The sequence below is a fragment of the Chiloscyllium punctatum genome, chromosome 12, assembly GCF_047496795.1.
Source record: "Chiloscyllium punctatum isolate Juve2018m chromosome 12, sChiPun1.3, whole genome shotgun sequence".
Lineage (NCBI taxonomy): Eukaryota > Metazoa > Chordata > Chondrichthyes > Orectolobiformes > Hemiscylliidae > Chiloscyllium > Chiloscyllium punctatum.
The window spans coordinates 94,418,861-94,437,436 of NC_092750.1; the positions used below are offsets into that span (position 1 = coordinate 94,418,861).

Consider the following 18,576-nt stretch of genomic DNA (forward strand, 5'->3'; position numbering starts at 1 on the left):
GAGAGTGGCTAATTTTTTGTCTTTGTTTAAGAAGGGTTGTAAGGAGAAACTGGGCAATGACAGATCTGTAGGTCTGACTTTGGTCGTGAGTACGTTGTTGGAGGTGATTATAAAAGATAGGATTTGTAAACATTTAGAGGGACAAAATTGATTGAGAATAGTAAACATGGTTTTGTGAAAGGGAACTCATCTCTCACAAACTTGATTGAGTTTTTTGAGGAAGTTCCAAAAGCAATGATGAGGACAGAGTAGTAGATGTTTTTTACTTGGATTTTAGTAAAGCCTTTGAGAGATTCCGCATGGTAGACCAGCTTGTAAAGTTTGCTTACATGGAATTCAGGGTGAGCTTGCCAATTGGCTTAATGGCAGGAGACAGAGAGTGGTGGTAGAAGGTTGCTTTTCAGACTGGACACCAGCAGTGTTCCACAGGGATTGGTTCTGGGATGTGTTTGTCATTTACATAAATGATTTGAATGCGAAATTGGAAGGCATCGTTAGTACATTTGCGGACGTCACCAAAACTGGTGGCATATTACAGAGCGAAAACGGTTTTCTAAAATTACAAAGGGATGTTGATCAAGTGGGTCAATAAGCTGAAAATCTGGTAGACAGAGTTCAATTTGGATAAATTTGAAGTATTGGATTTTGGTACAAAAAGAGGGGCAGAACATATATAATTAATGGTAGGCTGTGGGTGTTGTTGTAGAACAGGGGGACCTAGAGATTCAGATACATAATTCTTTGAAGTTTGCATCACATATAGATAGAGTGGTTTAAAAAGGCATTTAGCACATTTGCCTTCATTGCTCAGTCTTTTGAATATTTGAGTTGGGAAGTCACATTGAGGACATTGGTGAGGCCTCTTCAGGAGTACTGCGTCCAGTTCTGGTCATCCTGTTTAGGAAGGATATTATTATTAAGTTTGAGAGGCTTCAACGGAACTTTGCTGGGAATGGAAAATTTGTGCTATAAAGAAAGGCTGGGATATTTTTCACTGGAGGGTACAGCATTGAGAGGTGACCTTAGTAGGTTTCTAAAATCATGGGGTTTATAGATAGGGTTAATGGTAGGTGTTTTTTTTCCCGTAGGGTGGGGGATTTCAAGACCACGGGAGATATTTTTAAGTTGACAGGAGAGAGATTTAAAAAAGACATGAGGGGCAATTTTTTTTTTACACAGAAGGGTGTGGAATGAAGTTCCTGAGGATGCAGGCACAGTTACAATGTTGAAAAGACACTTAGATAAGTAGATGAATAGGGAATGTTTTGAGGGGTATGGGCCAGGAGCAGGCAGGCAGGTGGAACAAGTTTAGTTTGGGATTATGTTAGACCGAAGGGTCTGTTTCCATGCTGTGATTCTATAAATTGGTCAGATATGACCTTGCCTTCACAAACTCATACTGACTGTTCTTGATTGATCTCTTATGCTCCACGTGCAGATTAATTCTGTCCCTCAGAATTGCCTACCTCAGTTATAGTTGATATCTTGGAATCTGAATCGGTTTAGGTGCGGCTTCCTGGTTTAACTTTTGCTCTCTTCTTGAATACCAATGTCACAGTTGCTGTCTTCTGTCTCTGGCATTTCTCAATGCTCATAGAAGAATGTTCAGTGACCCAGTAGTGAGCACTGCTGCCTCACAGCACAGGGAACCTGAGTTCAATTCCATCCTCGGGCCAATGTCCGTGTGGAGTCTGCACATTCTCCATGTATCTGTGTGGGTTTCCCCGAGGTGCTCTGGTTTCCTCCCACAGTCCAAAATTGTGCAGGATGGGTGAATTGACCATGCTAAATTGCTCATAGTATCCAGGGATATACAGGCTAGGTGGATTAGCTATGGGATATGCAGGGTTACAGGGATAGGTTGGCAAGAGGGGTCTGATGGGATGCTGTTTAGAGGGTCAGCGTGGACTCAATGGGCTGAATGGCCTGCTCCCACACTGTCGGGATTCTATAAAATGGACATTTTTTGCAAATACCCCTGCAATTTCCTGGTGTGCCTTAGTCAACAAACTGAGATAAATCTCCGCTGCTGGCTGAAATGTATTTACTCTTAAACCCTCCAGAGCCTCCTCCCCTGTCTTTGCACCAAACTTTTACCATCAGCAAATTTCATCATAAAAAACGAAGACACCCCATTCCCTTCAACGCCCCTTGCCCTGACACCCTGTTGTGCCAACACTCCCTTGCACAAACTGCCTATTGAAGGGGCGAGGGCCTATGACACTAGATACTCTGCTGAGGCCAGGGTGTGGTATCTGGAACTCTGGCGGTAGGTGATGACAATGTACCTACCCGTTCCCTGCTGCACCTTCATATTGCAAATTAACATCTTTGTGTTTCTTGTCTCTTTCCATCATTTCCTACAGACCTGAAAGCCAGCCAATTATTTTTAATTTAGCCTCCTGAACAAGCGGGGTGACCTCCGAACCCCTCGGGAAAATGGTATTAAACAGTAAAGCATGTGACAACATGCAAGAACCTCGTTTCTCCTCCACCCAAGAGTTAGTTTCCCACCATCCCCCACAGCGAGGCTTCCAATAGGGATGGGGGATTATCGATGTACCATTCAGTCACACTCTGTTCCAACTCCTGCAGTATTTCCTGGTGGAGATCAAGGAGCTCAGAGACAGCACACAGGATGACAGTGACTACTTCTCGGTCCAGCACAGGGCATGCTTCACCATCAACAGCCCCCAGGGCAACTCTTCTGAAGTCCTGTCAGAAGACAAAAGAACTCAAACTGAATGCGTAAACTCACCCAAGTTACCCCATAGCCAATAGATACAATGTAGGGAGGGTGAGACTGAAGTGGGGAATTGATGAAGAGTGATAGGGAGTAAGGACAGGAATGTTTTGCTGTACAAACTCACTGGGAGAAACTGTTCCTTTGCAGTCATATGCCCTTCCTGACTCACATTCCCATTCAGAGTTCACTCCATTTACTGCTGCAACAACTTAAGTTGCCCAGATCAAAGTTACTATTGTTATGTGAAATCTGCCCTCTGCATCAGAGAATGCTCTCAACAAGAACGTTCTAGTTTTGCGTTCTCTTTGGCAATTGAACATCGCCCTCTTCCAACCTCCTTCCCCATTCATCAGCATGCTCACTGCCAACCGTGACTCCAGCCAACAAGGCCTCACTGGAAACAGGGACAGGATAGATAGCAGAGCAGGTGTCAGGGAAGGTGGAGGAAAAGGTCAAAGGTCTTTTTAGGGTAAGGGCTTAGGTCAAGGTGCCGGGTCAAGAGTAAGGGTTGTGGAGCAATGATAATTCAGTTATGAATAATGTGATGTGAGGCTAGGACTGAATGAAGAGGAGAAAGATGCTGTAGATCAGAGCTGAAAATGTGTTGCTGGAAAAGCGCAGCAGGTCAGGCAGCATCCAAGGAGCAGGAGAATCGACGTTTCGGGCATAAGCCCTTCTTCAGGAATGAGGAAAGTGTGTCCAGCAGGCTAAGGTAAAAGGTAGGGAGGAGGGACTTGGGGGAGGGGCGTTGGAAATGCGATAGGTGGAAGGAGGTCAAGGTGAGGGTGATAGGCTGGAGTGGGGGTGGGGCGGAGAGGTCAGGAAGAAGATTGCAGGTTAGGAAGGCAGTGCTGAGTTCGAGGGTTGGGACTGAGACAAGGTGGGGGGAGGGGAAGTGAGGAAACTGGAGAAATCTGAGTTCATCTCTTGTGGTTGGAGGGTTCCTAGGCGGAAGATGAGGCGCTCTTCCTCCAGCCATTGTGTTGCTATGGTCTGGCGATGGAGGAATCCAAGGACCTGCATGTCCTTGGTGGAGTGGGAGGGGGAGTTAAAGTGTTCAGCCACAGGGTGGTTGGGTTGGTTGGTCCGGGTGTCCCAGAGGTGTTCTCTGAAACATTCCGCAAGTAGGCGGCCTGTCTCCCCAATATAGAGGAGGCCACATCGGGTGCAGCAGATGCAATAAATGATGTGTGTGGAGGTGCAGGTGAATTTGTGGCAGATATGGAAGGAGTTCTTGGACTAAGGGGGACAGGACCGTGTTGAGGTATGCAGAGAGGAGTTCCCTGCCCCCTGTAAAAATGCCATCCCATATTCCCAATTCCTTCGTCTCCACCGCATCTGCTCCCAGGAGGACCAATTCAAAGACCGCAATTTCCCCCCAGACATGATCGACGATGCCCTCCACCACTTCCTGCTCCTCCGCCCTTGAGCCCCACCCCTCCAATTGCCACCAGGACAGAACCCCACTGGTCCTCACCTACCACCCCACCAACGTCCATATACAGCGTATCATCCGCCGTCATTTCCGCCACCTCCAAACGGACCCCACCACCAGGAATATATTTCCCTCCCCTCCCCTATCAGTGTTCCTAAAAGACCACTCCCTCCGTGACTCCCTCGTCAGGTCCACACTCCCCACCAACCCAACCTCTACTTCCGGCACCTTCCCCTGCAACCGCAAGAAATGCAAAACTTGCGGCCACACCTCCCCCCTTACTTCCCTCCAAGGCCCCAAGGGATCCTTCCATATCCACCACAAATTCACCTGCACCTCCACACACATCATCTATTGCATCCGCTGCACCCGATGTGGCCTCCTCTATATTGGGGAGACAGGCCGCCTACTTGCGGAACATTTCAGAGAACACCTCTGGGACACCCGGACCAACCAACCCAACCACCCCGTGGCTCAACACTTCAACTCCCCCTCCCACTCCACCAAGGACATGCAGGTCCTTGGACTCCTCCATCGCCAGACCATAGCAACACGACAGGTGGAGGAAGAGCGCCTCATCTTCCGCCTAGGAACCCACCAACCACAAGGGATGAACTCAGATTTCTCTAATTTCCTCATTTCCCCTTCCCCCTCCTTGTCTCAGTCATATCCCTCGAACTCAGCACCACCTTCCTAACCTGCAATCTTCTTCCTGACCTCTCCGCCCCCACCCCCACTCTGGCCTATCACCCTCACCTTGACCTCCTTCCACCTATCTCATTTCCAACGCCCCTCCCCCAAGTCCCTCCTCCCAACCTTTTATCTTAGCCTGCTGGACACACTTTCCTCATTCCTGAAGAAGGGCTCATGCCCGAAACGTCGATTCTCCTGCTCCTTGGATGCTGCCTGACCTGCTGCGCTTTTCCAGCAACACATTTTAGGACTGAATGAAGGACAGGGCAGGTGTGTGGTCAGGATGATGGGTCAGGTCAGAGAAAAGGGTTCAGGTGCAGGGTGAGGGGTCACGGCAGGGTGAGGAACAGGATCAGGGTGTGGTGCTGGGGCAGGATGAGGTTTCAGGGCACGGTAGAGGTTTGGGCAGCATGAAGGCCCATGATCAGGGCAAGGTGAGGGGTCAGGATCAGGGTCAGGGACAGCAGTCAGAATCAGGGAGAGGGGTTAGGGCAGGGTAGGGTTTAGAACAACAAAGAACAAAGAAAATTACAGCACAGGAACAGGCCCTTCGGCCTTCAAAGCCTGCACAATCCAGATCCTCTATCTAAGCCTATTTTCCAAGGGTCTGTACCTCTCTGTCCCCTGCCCATTCACATACCTGTCTAGATACATCTTAAATGACACTATCATGCCCGCCTCTACCATCTCCACTGGCAACGCGTTCCGGGCACCCACCACCCTCTCCATAAAGAATTTTCCATGCATATCTCCCCTAAACTTTTCCCCTCGCACCTTGAACTCATGACCCCTAGTAATTGCTTCTTGCTTCTTGCTATCCATCCTGTCTATACCTCTCATGATTTTGTAGACCCTAATCAGGTCCCCCCTCAACCTCTGTCTTTCTAATGAAAATAAGCCTAATCTACTCAATCTCTCCTCATAGCTAGCATCCTCCATACCAGGCAACATCCTGGTGAACCTCCTCTGCACCGTCTCTAAAACACCCACACCCTTTTGGTAATGTGGCGACCAGAACTGTATGCAGTATTCCAAATGTGGCCGAACCAAAGTCCAATTCAACTGTAGGAGAAAGTGGACTGCAGATGCTGGACATTCCTGATGAAGAGCTTATGCTTGAAAGGTCGACTCTCCTGCTCCTTGGATGCTGTGCTTTTCTAGCACTACACTTTTTGACTCCTATACAACTGTAACATGAGACCTGCCAACTCTTGTACTCAATACCCCGTCCGATGAAGGAAAACATGCCCTATACCTTCTTGACCACTCTATCGACCTGCATTGCCACCTTCAGGGTATAATGGACCCGCACACCCAGATCTCTCTGTACATCAATTTTCCTCAGGTCTTTTTCATTTACCATACTGGATCTTCCAAAATGCATCATCTCACATTTGCCTGGATTTAAGTCAATCTGCCATTTCTCTGCCCAACTCTCCAATCTATCTATATTCTGCTGCATTCTCTGACAGTTCCCTTCACTACCTGCCACTCCACCAATCTGAGTGTCATCTGCAAACTTGCTAATCAGACCACCTATAACTGCCTTCAAATCATTGATGTATATCACAAACAACAGTGGTCCCAGCACAAATCCCTGTGGGATACCATGGTCACAGTTCTCCATTTTGAGAAACTCCCTTTCACGAGAACATCTCTGTCTCCTGCTGCCCAGCCAGTTCTCTATCCTTTTGCATGTAGGTTTGCTCGCTGAGCTGAAAGGTTCATTTCCAGACGTTTCGTTACCTCACTAGGTAACATCTTCAGTGGACCTCACGCTAGGCAATGCTGAAAATTCCTGCTTTCTCTGGGTTTCTTTGGGTTGGTGATGTCATTTCTTGTGGTGAAGTCACTTCTGGTTCATTTTCTCAGGGGGTGGTAGATGGGGTCTAACTCGATGTGTTTGTTGATAGAGGTCCGGATGGAATGCCATGCTTCTAGGAATTCTCGTGCATGTCTTTGTTGGGATTGTCTTAGGATGCATGTGTTGTCCTAGTTAAAGTGGTGTCCTTCCTCATCCATATGTAAGGATACTAGTGAGAGGGGGTCATGTCTTTTTGTGGCTAGAAAGCAGAAATTTTCAGCATTGCTTCACATGAGGCCCACTGAAGATGTTACCTAGTAAGGTAACAAAACATCCGGAAATGAACCTTTCAGCTCAGCGAGCAAACTGACATCCAAAACCTTAACCTGAGCTACAAATCTTCTCAAAACTTGCTAAGTTCTCTAACCATCTAGCTAGTATACCCTGGACTTCATGCAACTTCACTTGCTCCATCAGCCTACCATGGGGAACCTTATCAAATGCCTTACTGAAGTCCATGTATATGACATCTACATCTGCTCCCTCATCAGTCACCTTTGTCATTTCCTCAAAGAATTCTATTAAGTTGTAAGATATGTCCTTCCCTGCACAAAACCACATTGCCTATCACTGATAAGCCCATTTTCTTCCAAATATAACTAGATCCTATCGCTCAGTATCTTCTCCAGCAGCTTCCCTACCAGTAACGTCAGGCTCATCGCTCTATAATTAACTTGATCGCCCCTGCTACCCTTCTTAAACAATATTAGCAATCCTCCAGTCCTCCAGGATCTCACCTGTGTTTGAGGATGCTACAAAGATATCTGTTGAGGCCCCAGCTATTTCCTCCCACTTCCCTCAGTAAGATGGCATAGATCCCATCTGGACCTGGGGGCTTGTCTACCTTAATGTCTTTTAGAATACACAACACTTCCTCCCTCCTTATGCCAACATGACCTAGAGTAATCAAAGATCTATCCTTAACCTCACCATTCATCACATCCCTCTCCTCGGTGAATATCGACGCACGGTACTCATTAAGAACCTCACCCATTTCCTCCTTTGTCCTTGAGTGGGTCAACACTTTCTCTAGTTACCCTCTTGCTCCTCATATACGAATGAAAGGCTTTGGGATTTTCCTTAGCTCTGTTTGCTAAAGATATTTCATGACCACTGTAGCCCTCTTAACTTCTTGTCTTAGATCGGTCCTACCTTCCCGATATTCTTCCAAAGCTTCATCTGTTTTCAGTTTTCTAGACCTTATGTATGCTTCCTTTCTCCTCTTCGCTCATCTCACAATTTCACCTGGTTCCCTAATCTTGCCATTTCTCTCCCGAACTTTCACAGGGACATGTCTGTCCTGCACTCTAATCAACCTCTCTTTAAAAGCCTTTCACATATCAAATGTAGTTTACCTGCAACAGGCTGCTCCCAATCCATATTCTCCAGCTCCTGCCGAATTTTGCTATAGCCGGCCTTGCCCCAGTTTAGCACTCTTGCTTTAGGACCACTCTCATCTTTCTCCAATAGTATTCGAAAACTAACGGAATTATGATTACTATTTCCAAAGTAATCCTCTTACTGAAATTTCAACCACCTGGCTGGGCTCATTCCCCAACACCAGTATGGCCCCTTCCCGAGTTGGACTGTTTACATCCTGCTCAATAAAACCCTCCTGGATGCTCCTTATAAATTCTGCGTCATCGAGACCTTGAACACTAAGTGAATCCCAGTCAATGTTGGGAAAATTAAAAACTCCTATCACCACCACCCTGTTGCTCCTACATCTTTCCATAATCCATTTACAGAGGAACCTTGATTATCTCAAAGATATGAACTGGGAGTATTTCATTTGGTTCGTCAAATGCCAGACAATCAAATACCAGATAACATAGTTTAGCCAAGCACTGGGGCCTTGCAATCTTGCTCGGATAATTCGAAATTTGGATAATTGAATGCCGGATAATCAAATGTTCTGCAGCCGATCTGAGACATCCCTGACCCATGCACCTGAGGGGCAACATACCATTCGGGAGTCTTGTTTTCAATCACAGAGCCGCCTATCTTACTATTTAATCTTCTATGACTATAGCCCTTCCACTCTTTCCTGCAGTTCTCTACATTAGAGCCAGCCACGATGCCATGAACTGCTGCCTTCCCCTGGTGAGTCATTTCCCCCATCAGTATCCAAAACAGTATACCTGTTTAGGCAGGGTGAAGGGCCATGATCAGGGTGAGGGGTCACTTGATGGGCAGAATGAAGGTCTAGAATTGGGGTGAGGGGTCAGGATCAATGTGAGGGGTCAGGATCAGTGTGAGGGATCTGGATCAGAATGAAGGATCAGGATCGGGGTGAGGGCTCAGGACCATTGTGAGGGGTCAGGGTCAATGTGAGAGGTCAGGGTAAGGATCAGGGAGAGGGCTCAGGACAGGATGACAGGTCAGGACAGGGTGAGAGATCAAGACAGGGTGAGGGGTCAGGATTGGTTGAGAGGCCAGGACTGAGTGAGCTACCTGGGAACCAACAATTTGGCAGACAGCGGGCCTTTGTCATTTATAACTGATCACTAGTCCACAGACCAATTAGCTACTTGTTACTAGGACAAAGTGAGGACTGCAGATGCTGGAGATCAGAGCCAAAGAGTGTGGTACTAGAAAAGCACAGCCGGTCAGGCAGCGTCTGATGTTTCAGACATAAGCCCTTCATCAGGAATCTTTTTTATACCCGAAACGTCGATTCTCCTGCTCCTCAGATGCTGCCTGACCGACTGTGCTTTTCCAGCTACCTGATCTCCATTTGTACACTGCCCTCGATTCCAACTCACCTGAACTGCTATCTGCTTTAAACTTTGTGAACAGTATAAACAATGACCATCAGGTTATTTGCTTTTATTAAAGTGCGGTAATGCTTTGCCACTCCTTGCTTTAAAAGTGAGTTATTTTCTCATCTCAGTCCATAATCAAAAACACAGAAAAGTTAAAAGACGTTATGACAGAGTTTGGACGGTCTCTGATGGAGTGTGAGGAGTCAGAACAAAGTGAGAAATGAGGGATGAGCGAGCGATCTCGTCAGATACAGGAGGAATGTCCGGAGCAGTGGGCGAGCGATCTCATCAGATACAGGAGGAATGTCCGGAGCAGTGAGCGAGCGATCTCGTCAGGTACAGGAGGAATGTCCGGAGCAGTGGGCGAGCGATCTCGTCAGGTACAGGAGGAATGTCCGGAGCAGTGAGCGAGCGATCTCGTCAGATACAGGAGGAATGTCCGGAGCAGTGGGCGAGCGATCTCGTCAGATACAGGAGGAATGTCCGGAGCAGTGGGCGAGCGATCTCGTCAGATACAGGAGGAATGTCCGGAGCAGTGGGCGAGCGATCTCGTCAGGTACAGGAGGAATGTCCGGAGCAGTGGGCGAGCGATCTCGTCAGGTACAGGAGGAATGTCCGGAGCAGTGGGCCAGCGATCTCGTCAGATACAGGAGGAATGTCCGGAGCAGTGAGCGAGCGATCTCGTCAGATACAGGAGGAATGTCCGGAGCAGTGGGCGAGCGATCTCGTCAGATACAGGAGGAATGTCCGGAGCAGTGGGCGAGCGATCTCGTCAGATACAGGAGGAATGTCCGGAGCAGTGGGCGAGCGATCTCGTCAGGTACAGGAGGAATGTCCGGAGCAGTGGGCGAGCGATCTCGTCAGATACAGGAGGAATGTCCGGAGCAGTGGGCGAGCGATCTCGTCAGATACAGGAGGAATGTCCGGAGCAGTGGGCGAGCGATCTCGTCAGATACAGGAGGAATGTCCGGAGCAGTGGGCGAGCGATCTCGTCAGATACAGGAGGAATGTCCGGAGCAGTGGGTGAGCGATCTCGTCAGGTACAGGAGGAATGCCCGGAACAGTGGGCGAGCGATCTCGTCAGATACAGGAGGAATGTCCGGAGCAGTGGGCGAGCGATCTCGTCAGATACAGGAGGAATGCCCGGAGCAGTGGGCGAGCGATCTCATCAGATACAGGAGGAATGTCCGGAGCAGTGGGCGAGCGATCTCATCAGATACAGGAGGAATGCCCGGAGCAGTGGGTGAGCGATCTCGTCAGATACAGGAGGAATGTCCGGAGCAGTGGGCGAGCGATCTCGTCAGATACAGGAGGAATGTCCGGAGCAGTGGGCGAGCGATCTCGTCAGATACAGGAGGAATGTCCAGAGCAGTGGGCGAGCGATCTCGTCAGGTACAGGAGGAATGTCCGGAGCAGTGGAAGAGCGACCTCGTCAGATACAGGAGGAATGTCCGGAGCAGTGGGCGAGCGATCTCGTCAGGTACAGGAGGAATGTCCGGAGCAGTGGGCGAGCGATCTCGTCAGATACAGGAGGAATGTCCGGAGCAGTGGGTGAGCGATCTCGTCAGGTACAGGAGGAATGCCCGGAACAGTGGGTGAGCGATCTCGTCAGATACAGGAGGAATGTCCGGAGCAGTGGGCGAGCGATCTCGTCAGATACAGGAGGAATGCCCGGAGCAGTGGGCGAGCGATCTCATCAGATACAGGAGGAATGTCCGGAGCAGTGGGCGAGCGATCTCATCAGATACAGGAGGAATGCCCGGAGCAGTGGGTGAGCGATCTCGTCAGATACAGGAGGAATGTCCGGAGCAGTGGGCGAGCGATCTCGTCAGATACAGGAGGAATGCCCGGAGCAGTGGGCGAGCGATCTCGTCAGATACAGGAGGAATGTCCGGAGCAGTGGGCGAGCGATCTCGTCAGGTACAGGAGGAATGTCCGGAGCAGTGGGTGAGCGATCTCGTCAGATACAGGAGGAATGTCCGGAGCAGTGGGCGAGCGATCTCGTCAGATACAGGAGGAATGTCCGGAGCAGTGGGCGAGCGATCTCGTCAGATACAGGAGGAATGTCCGGAGCAGTGGGCGAGCGATCTCGTCAGATACAGGAGGAATGCCCGGAGCAGTGTGAGTGATTAGGTCAGGGACATGGATCGGGGTGAGAGGGGTCGGCACAGGGAGAGGGGTCGGCACAGGGAGAGTGGTCAGGTAGGATGGACAGGAGTGACAACCACTGATTCATGCACATTCCACCAAGGAATGTTGACAATTCAAGCTTGTACTCACTGTGTGTAGGAGCTTCAGCACACTGACGTACCTGTGAGATTCAAAGAGAATGTTACAGACTGATACAAACTTGTAACAACTCATTCCATTCAGAGTAACTTGCAGGGAAAAAATCCCATTGACAAAGGTTTATACTCACGCTCTTTCAGAAGTTGTTATGACTTTTGCAATGTGATAGGCTTCCAGTTCAATGTTACTCTATAGGAAAGTGAATGAATATTTAGTTCCAGTGGCTACACTTCATTCCCATAAACTATAGGGTGATCACAGGGTCCAAACAATCTCCAATCTGTTCATGTGATTGTGATTATCCACAATGATGGAACTCTGTTTCCCTGTCCCTGGTTAATAAAATCCTTAGCAATTTCAGATTTCAAAATTACAACTATCCAGACATTGGTTACCACTGTTGTAAGACAGTTGAGTATTCTAACCTCCTCTGCAGTTGAAATGTTTCTATAATCACTGCTGAAGGATCTGAATCAAATTCATTTGACTATGTCTCCTTATACTCAAAAACCCAGCCCATTATAATACTTTGTATGTACTCCCTCAATTCTATAGAATATCCTGAAATTCTCTTATCAAATTATCTGCCAAAATGTACCAACTTCCTGGTAGTGCAACCCACATTTGTGGAATCTTTTCTTGTAAGTTGAAACCCTTGGAATTCAGGTACCATTTAAGTCAATCATGACTCCACTCAATCCCAGATCAAGGTATTGTTCCTGAACTGTGAGTCCAGAATTGAACATGATGTGTCTAACCAAGGCTTGGGCACAGCTGAATACCTTCTAGTATTCTAGATGTTAAGTTATAAAGACCAGTGTTTCATTGGCCTTTTAGGTAACTATCTGCTTCTGGTGATGTAATTTAAATGACAGTGTACTTGGAACCTCCAAACTCTTTGGACTCGCATTGCTTTAAAAAACCTCTTGTTCTATCTTTTGTAGGACCACAGGGAGATCTTACATTTGCCATGACTTTGTCCATGAATTTTGTTCAGGGAATAACTACAGATCCTTGGCGGACAACATACAATGTATGCTGCCAATTCAAGAACCTGCCCACTGTTCCTATTCCCTATCTCCTATTCTGAACCAATTCTTAAATCAGGTCAGTAACTTATCTTCAAGTCTGTCAGCTTCAACACCAGATTTAGAGACTTTTAGCAATTGCCTTCTGGAAGCTAAATAACATCCAGAGTTATTCCCTCATGCACTACATTTTCCACAACTGTGAGAGATTTTATCAGATATTTCGGGCACGATCAATTGTCTCTGATTAACTGAAGATTTCTAATGTCTTTCAGGCACTTTTATTATATACACGAGGAATTTCCCAATGACGGGTATCAATCTTTGGTTTTCTTCTCTTACCTTTCTTAAAGAGCAGAGTGACATGCACGATTTTTCTATTGAAAGGAATGGTTTCTGGATTAAAAGCACTTTGTAAAATTACATCTACAATGTTCTCAGACACTTCATTTAATGCCTACAAGGTAGAATCATCTACTGTTGAAGAATGCGAACTCTTCAGTCCCAACATTTTTTCATTCCTTCAAATTTGTTTTCATTAACTTGTGAGGGTTACCATGCTCCATCACAGTTAGATATCCCAACATGTCTAGCATGCTATGCTTCCCCTGCAAATACTGACCATCCCAGCCAGTCATACTTAACTACTGCCACACATACCTGTTCAGCCATGTCCCTATCGATCTCCTCAGACTCTGAACTGTTTCCAATCTCCTCGTCTGATACAAGCTCGTCTCCACTGGGCAAGCATGCTGTCAGCGTCTCACTCTCGACACTGCAACAAAAAGCATCACACTTAAGCTTTACAGCTTTAGATCTGACCTGCAGTTTCTCTGACAGTGGGTTCTCCCCATGCGCTCCCACTAAATTGTCAAGTAGCTCCACACAAGAGGGAGGGACTAGAGATACAACATATGGAGAGAGAGAGAGAGAGAGAGAGAGAGAGAGAGAGAGATGGGATAAAGGTGGTGGAACTGCAATGGAGGAGTTATGAATATATAACGTGCCATCACATCCGTTACTTCCACAATGATGTGAGATTTACAAATGGAGTGTAGTTATAATCCATGGCATTTGAATCTTCAATATATTTTTTAAAGATCACTTTTGTGATGAAATTGTGAGATTTACATGTCTCATTTAACGCAAGTTTGGAATTTTCGCATTCTAGGTTAAACGTATGAATTTGTTAAAAAAACTGAAAGGACTGCAGATTCTGGAAATCAGAAATTTTTGGAGAAACTCAGCAGGTCTGGCAACGTCTGTGGAGAGAAATCAGGGTTAACGTTTTGAATCCTGACTCTGCTTCAGAATATGATTTTGTCCATGTGTATAAAAATTACAATCCTAGGTGGTAGGAAGTTGTGAGAGCTCAAAGGGAATCACCCAGGAGTGCAGAGAGAACTTTCCAGACTCTGGAACTTCTCTTGGTAACTCGCTTCATTTTTCACCAGTGCTGGGAAGTCCTTTGAGAGAGAAGTGTGTATCAAGCCCTGAGGTACTGAGAAGTCTTTTAATGGAATAAAATAGGCAAAACACCAAACCTAAAAAAAAAGAGTTGAAAGGGATTAAGTTACCGTGAAATAATAAGTTATTAATAATCCTAGACTGGAGTGTCAGGATAAAGTGAAGTCAGGTTTGAAGCTTTCAAAACAAAAAGGGAAGGAATTGAAGCTGTATCAGGGCTCATACAGAACTGGAAGGAAGTTTAGTCAGGAACATCACAATAATTAGTTCGAGCAGATGAGTTGTAATGCAAGATATTTCAAGCCCATCAAGGTCTTAAAGATGAAAAGCATCCCTCTCTCTCAGAAATGAACTGGATCTTGATACAGGCATAGCATTTCTATCCTGAGAATTGGAATAAACTTTGTAACCTGGACTAGAACAAAAGAACAACAAGGCCCTGTGCCCTAACTAAACTATAAATAATCCTTACGGCCCTTATTCGGTCCATATCCTTCTGTTCCCTCCCTATTCATGTAACCACCCAGATGCCTCTTAAATGTTGTCAACGTGTCTGCTTCCACCACCTCTTCTGGCAGTGCATTCCAAGCTCCTACCACTCTCTGTGTGATGAACATCTCCCTTAAACTCGCCTCCTCTCACCTTAAACCTGTGCCCCCTTGCAATTGAAACTTCAATCCTGGGAAAAAGTCTCCACCCTCTCTACACCTCTCATAATTTTGTAGACTTCTATCGGGTCTCCTCTCATCTGCCATCTTTTCAGTGAAAACAGTCCTAGTTTTTTTTAAACTTTCTCTCATAGCCAATGCCCTCAACACCAAGCAATATCGTGGCGAACCTTCTCTGCACTCTCTCCAAAGCTTTCATGTCCTTCTTGTAGTGTGGTGACCAAAACTGCACATAATACTCCAAATGCGGCCTAAAAATTGTTTTATACAGCTGCAACGGGGGGGGGAACTGATTCTGATACAAAGCTGATGTTCTTATACAATCTACAAAGAGTGCTTGGGTTATTTGTCCTGTGTGTTTAAGAATCTTTGAATCTATATTATACAAGAATAGAGCCTTTTTTGTTTGATTTAGTCTCTGTTCATGAACTTTTGTGTTATTAGATTAGATTAATTACTTACAGGCCCTTCGGCTCAACACGTCCACACCGACCCACCGAAGCGTAACCCACCCAGACCCATTCTCCTACATTTACCCCTTCACCTAACACTACAGGCAATTTAGCATGGCCAATTCACCTGACCTGCACATCTTTGGACTGTGGGAGGAAACCGGAGCACCCGGAGGAAACCCACGCAGACACGGGGAGAACGTGCAAACTCCACACAGAGAGTCGCCTGAGGCGGGAATTGAACCCGGGTCTCTGGCGCTGTGAGGCAGCAGTGCTAACCATTGTGCCACCGTGCCGCCCAAGAATTATTATTTATTAGAATAAAGACTGCAATATCACATGCTTATGTTTTAGTAAGATATAATTCTGTAACAAAGAAAAAACTATTCAGCGATGTTCCAGTTAGGAATCTGACTTATTCAATACTAACATCAACTGGGTGTTACCCCATAACACTTGGACCATAACAATAGGGCTCATCATCTGAAATCTTGGAGTTTGACCAGATAAAAGAAAAATACAGATGGGTGACAGTTAGGGGACAGAAAGGGAACCGGCAGGCAGTGCAGGGATCCCTGTGGCCATTCCCCTCAACAATAAGTATACCGTTTTGGATACTGTTTGGGGGGGGGGGGGGAAATGACTTACCAGGGGAAAGCAGTGGGGCACCTGCTACTCAGAAGGGAAGGGGGAAGAGGAGCAGAGCAGTAGTCATTGGGGACTCGATAGTTAGGGGGACAGTAAGGAGGTTCTGTGGGGACGAGAGAGACTCACGGTTGGAGGGTTGCCTCCTGGGTGCCAGGGTCCGTGATGTCTCTGATCGTGTTTTTGGGATCCTTCTGGGGGAGGGAGAGCAGCCCCAAGTCGTGGTCCACATTGGCACCAACGACATAGATCGGAAGAGAGATGGGGACTTGAGGCAGAAATTCAGGGAGCTAGGATGGAAGCTTAGAGCTAGGACAAACAGAGTTGTTTTCTCTGGTTTACTGCCCGTGCCACGTGCTAGTGAGGTGAGGAATAGGGAGAGAAAGGAGTTGAACACGTGGCTACAGGGATGGTGCAGGAGGGAGGGTTTCGGGTTTTTGGATAATTGGAGCTCTTTCCGGGATAGGTGGGACCTCTACAAGCAGGATGGTCTTCGTCTAAACCAGAGGGGTACCAATATCCTGGGTGGGAAATTCGCTAAAACTATTAAGGTGGATTTAATCTAATACAGCAGGGGGATGGGAACCAAAATTGTAGGACAGGTACAAAAGAGGATGAGAGTAGGGAGTTCCTAAATCAAGTATCTGACACTGGCATGCGAGAACCTGGTTTGAAGTGTGTGTACTTCAACGCGAGGAGCATCCGAAATAAAGCGGGTGAACTGGCAGGGTGGGTTGGTACCAGGGATTTCGATGTTGTGGCCATTATGGAGACATGGATAGAGCAGGGACAGGAATGGCTGTTGCAGGTTCCGGAATTCAAATGTTTCAGTAAGAACAGAGAAGATGGTAAAAGAGGGGGAGGTGTGGCATTGTTGATCAGGGACAATATTATAGTTGTAGAAAGGATGTTTGGGGACTCGTTAACTGAGGTAGTATGGGCTGAGGTTAGAAACAGGAAAGGAGAAGTCACCATGCTGGGAGTTTTCTATAGGCCTCCGAATAGTCCCAGAGATGTAGAGGAAAGGATAGCAAAGATGATTCTCGATAGGAGTGAGAGAGACAGGGTAGTTGTCATGGGGGACTTCAACTATCCAAATATTGACTGGGATCACTACAGTACGAGTACTATAGATGGGTCAGTTTTTGTCCAGCGTGTGCAGGAGGGCTTCCTGACACAGTATGTAGACAGGCCTACAAGGGGCGAAGCCACTTTAGATTTAGTACTGGGTAACGAGCCTGGCCAGGTGTTAGATTTGGAAGTAGGTGAGCACTTTGGAGACAGCGATCACAATTCAGTCAGGTTTACTTTAGTGAGGGATAGGTGTACTCCGCCGAGCAAGAGTTACAGCTGGGGGAAGGGAAATTACAATGCAATTAGGAAAGATTTAGGAAACTGCAAGGGATGAGCACATTAAAAATGTGGAGCTTATTCAAGGAAAAGCTTGTGTGTGTCCTAAATAAGTATGGACCTGTCAGGCAGGGAGGAAGATACAGAATGCGTGAGCCGTGGTTTACTAAGGAAGTGGAATACCTGGTCAAGAAGAAGAAGGCGGCTTATGTTAGGACAAAATATGAAAACTCAGTTAGGGCACTTGAGGGTTACAAGGAAGTCAGGAAAGACCTAAAAAGAAAGAGAGCTCAGAAGAGCCAGGAGACATGAAAAGTTGTTGGTGGATAGGCTCAGGGTTAACCCCGAGGTATGTCAGGAATAAAAGAATGACGAGAGTTAAATTAGGCCCAATCAAGGATAATACTGGGAAGTTGTGTGTGGAGTCAGAGGAGGTAGGGGAAGCACTAAATAAATATTTTTCAACAGTGTTCACTATAGAAAATGAAAATGTTGGCAAGGAAGATACAGAGATACTTGCATCTAGACTCGAAGAGATTGAGGTTCACAAGGAAGAGGTATTAGAAATACTGCAGAGTGTGAAAATAGACAAGTCCCCTGGGCCGGATGGGATCTATCCAAGGATCCTCTGGGAAGCAAGGAAAGAGATTGCTGAGCCTTTGGCATTGATCTTCAAATCATCATTGTCTACAGGAATAGTGCCTGAGGACTGGAGGATAGCAAATGTAGTTCCCTTGTTCAAAAAGGGTAGTAGAGACAACCCTGGTAATTACAGACCAGTGAGTCTCACTTCAGTTGTTGGTAAAGTGTTGGAAAAGGTTATAGGAGATAGGATTTATAACCATCTGGAAAAGAATAATCTGATCAGGGACAGTCAGCACGGTTTTGTGAAGGGTAGGTCATGCCTAACGAATCTTATTGAGTTTTTTGACAAAGTGACCAAACAGGTAGATGAGAGTAAACCGGTTGATGTGGTGTATATGGATTTCAGCAAGGCATTCGATAAGGTTCCCCACAGTAGGCTATTGTACAAAATGCGGAGGAATGAGATTGTGGGAGACATAGCAGTTTGGATCAGTAATTGGCTTGCTGAAAGAAAACAGAGGGTTGTAGTTGATGGAACATGTTCATCTTGGTGTCCAGTTACTAGCGGCGTACCGCAAGGGTCGGTGTT

The 18,576-nt window shown here is 46.8% G+C and overlaps 1 protein-coding gene across 1 annotated transcript in view; it reads right to left on the minus strand.

Moving 5' to 3' along the window:
* Window positions 1–18,576, minus strand: part of LOC140483960 (FYVE, RhoGEF and PH domain-containing protein 5-like) — a 251,684-nt gene that overhangs the window by 100,888 nt on the left and 132,220 nt on the right. Inside the window, exons 2-5 of the mRNA XM_072582831.1 lie at window positions 13,481–13,595; window positions 11,923–11,981; window positions 11,784–11,814; window positions 2,564–2,715 (exon numbers count right to left, since the gene is read on the minus strand). Of these exons, the coding sequence (XP_072438932.1) occupies window positions 2,564–2,715; window positions 11,784–11,814; window positions 11,923–11,981; window positions 13,481–13,595 (357 nt within the window). The remainder of the gene's footprint in view (window positions 1–2,563; window positions 2,716–11,783; window positions 11,815–11,922; window positions 11,982–13,480; window positions 13,596–18,576) is intronic.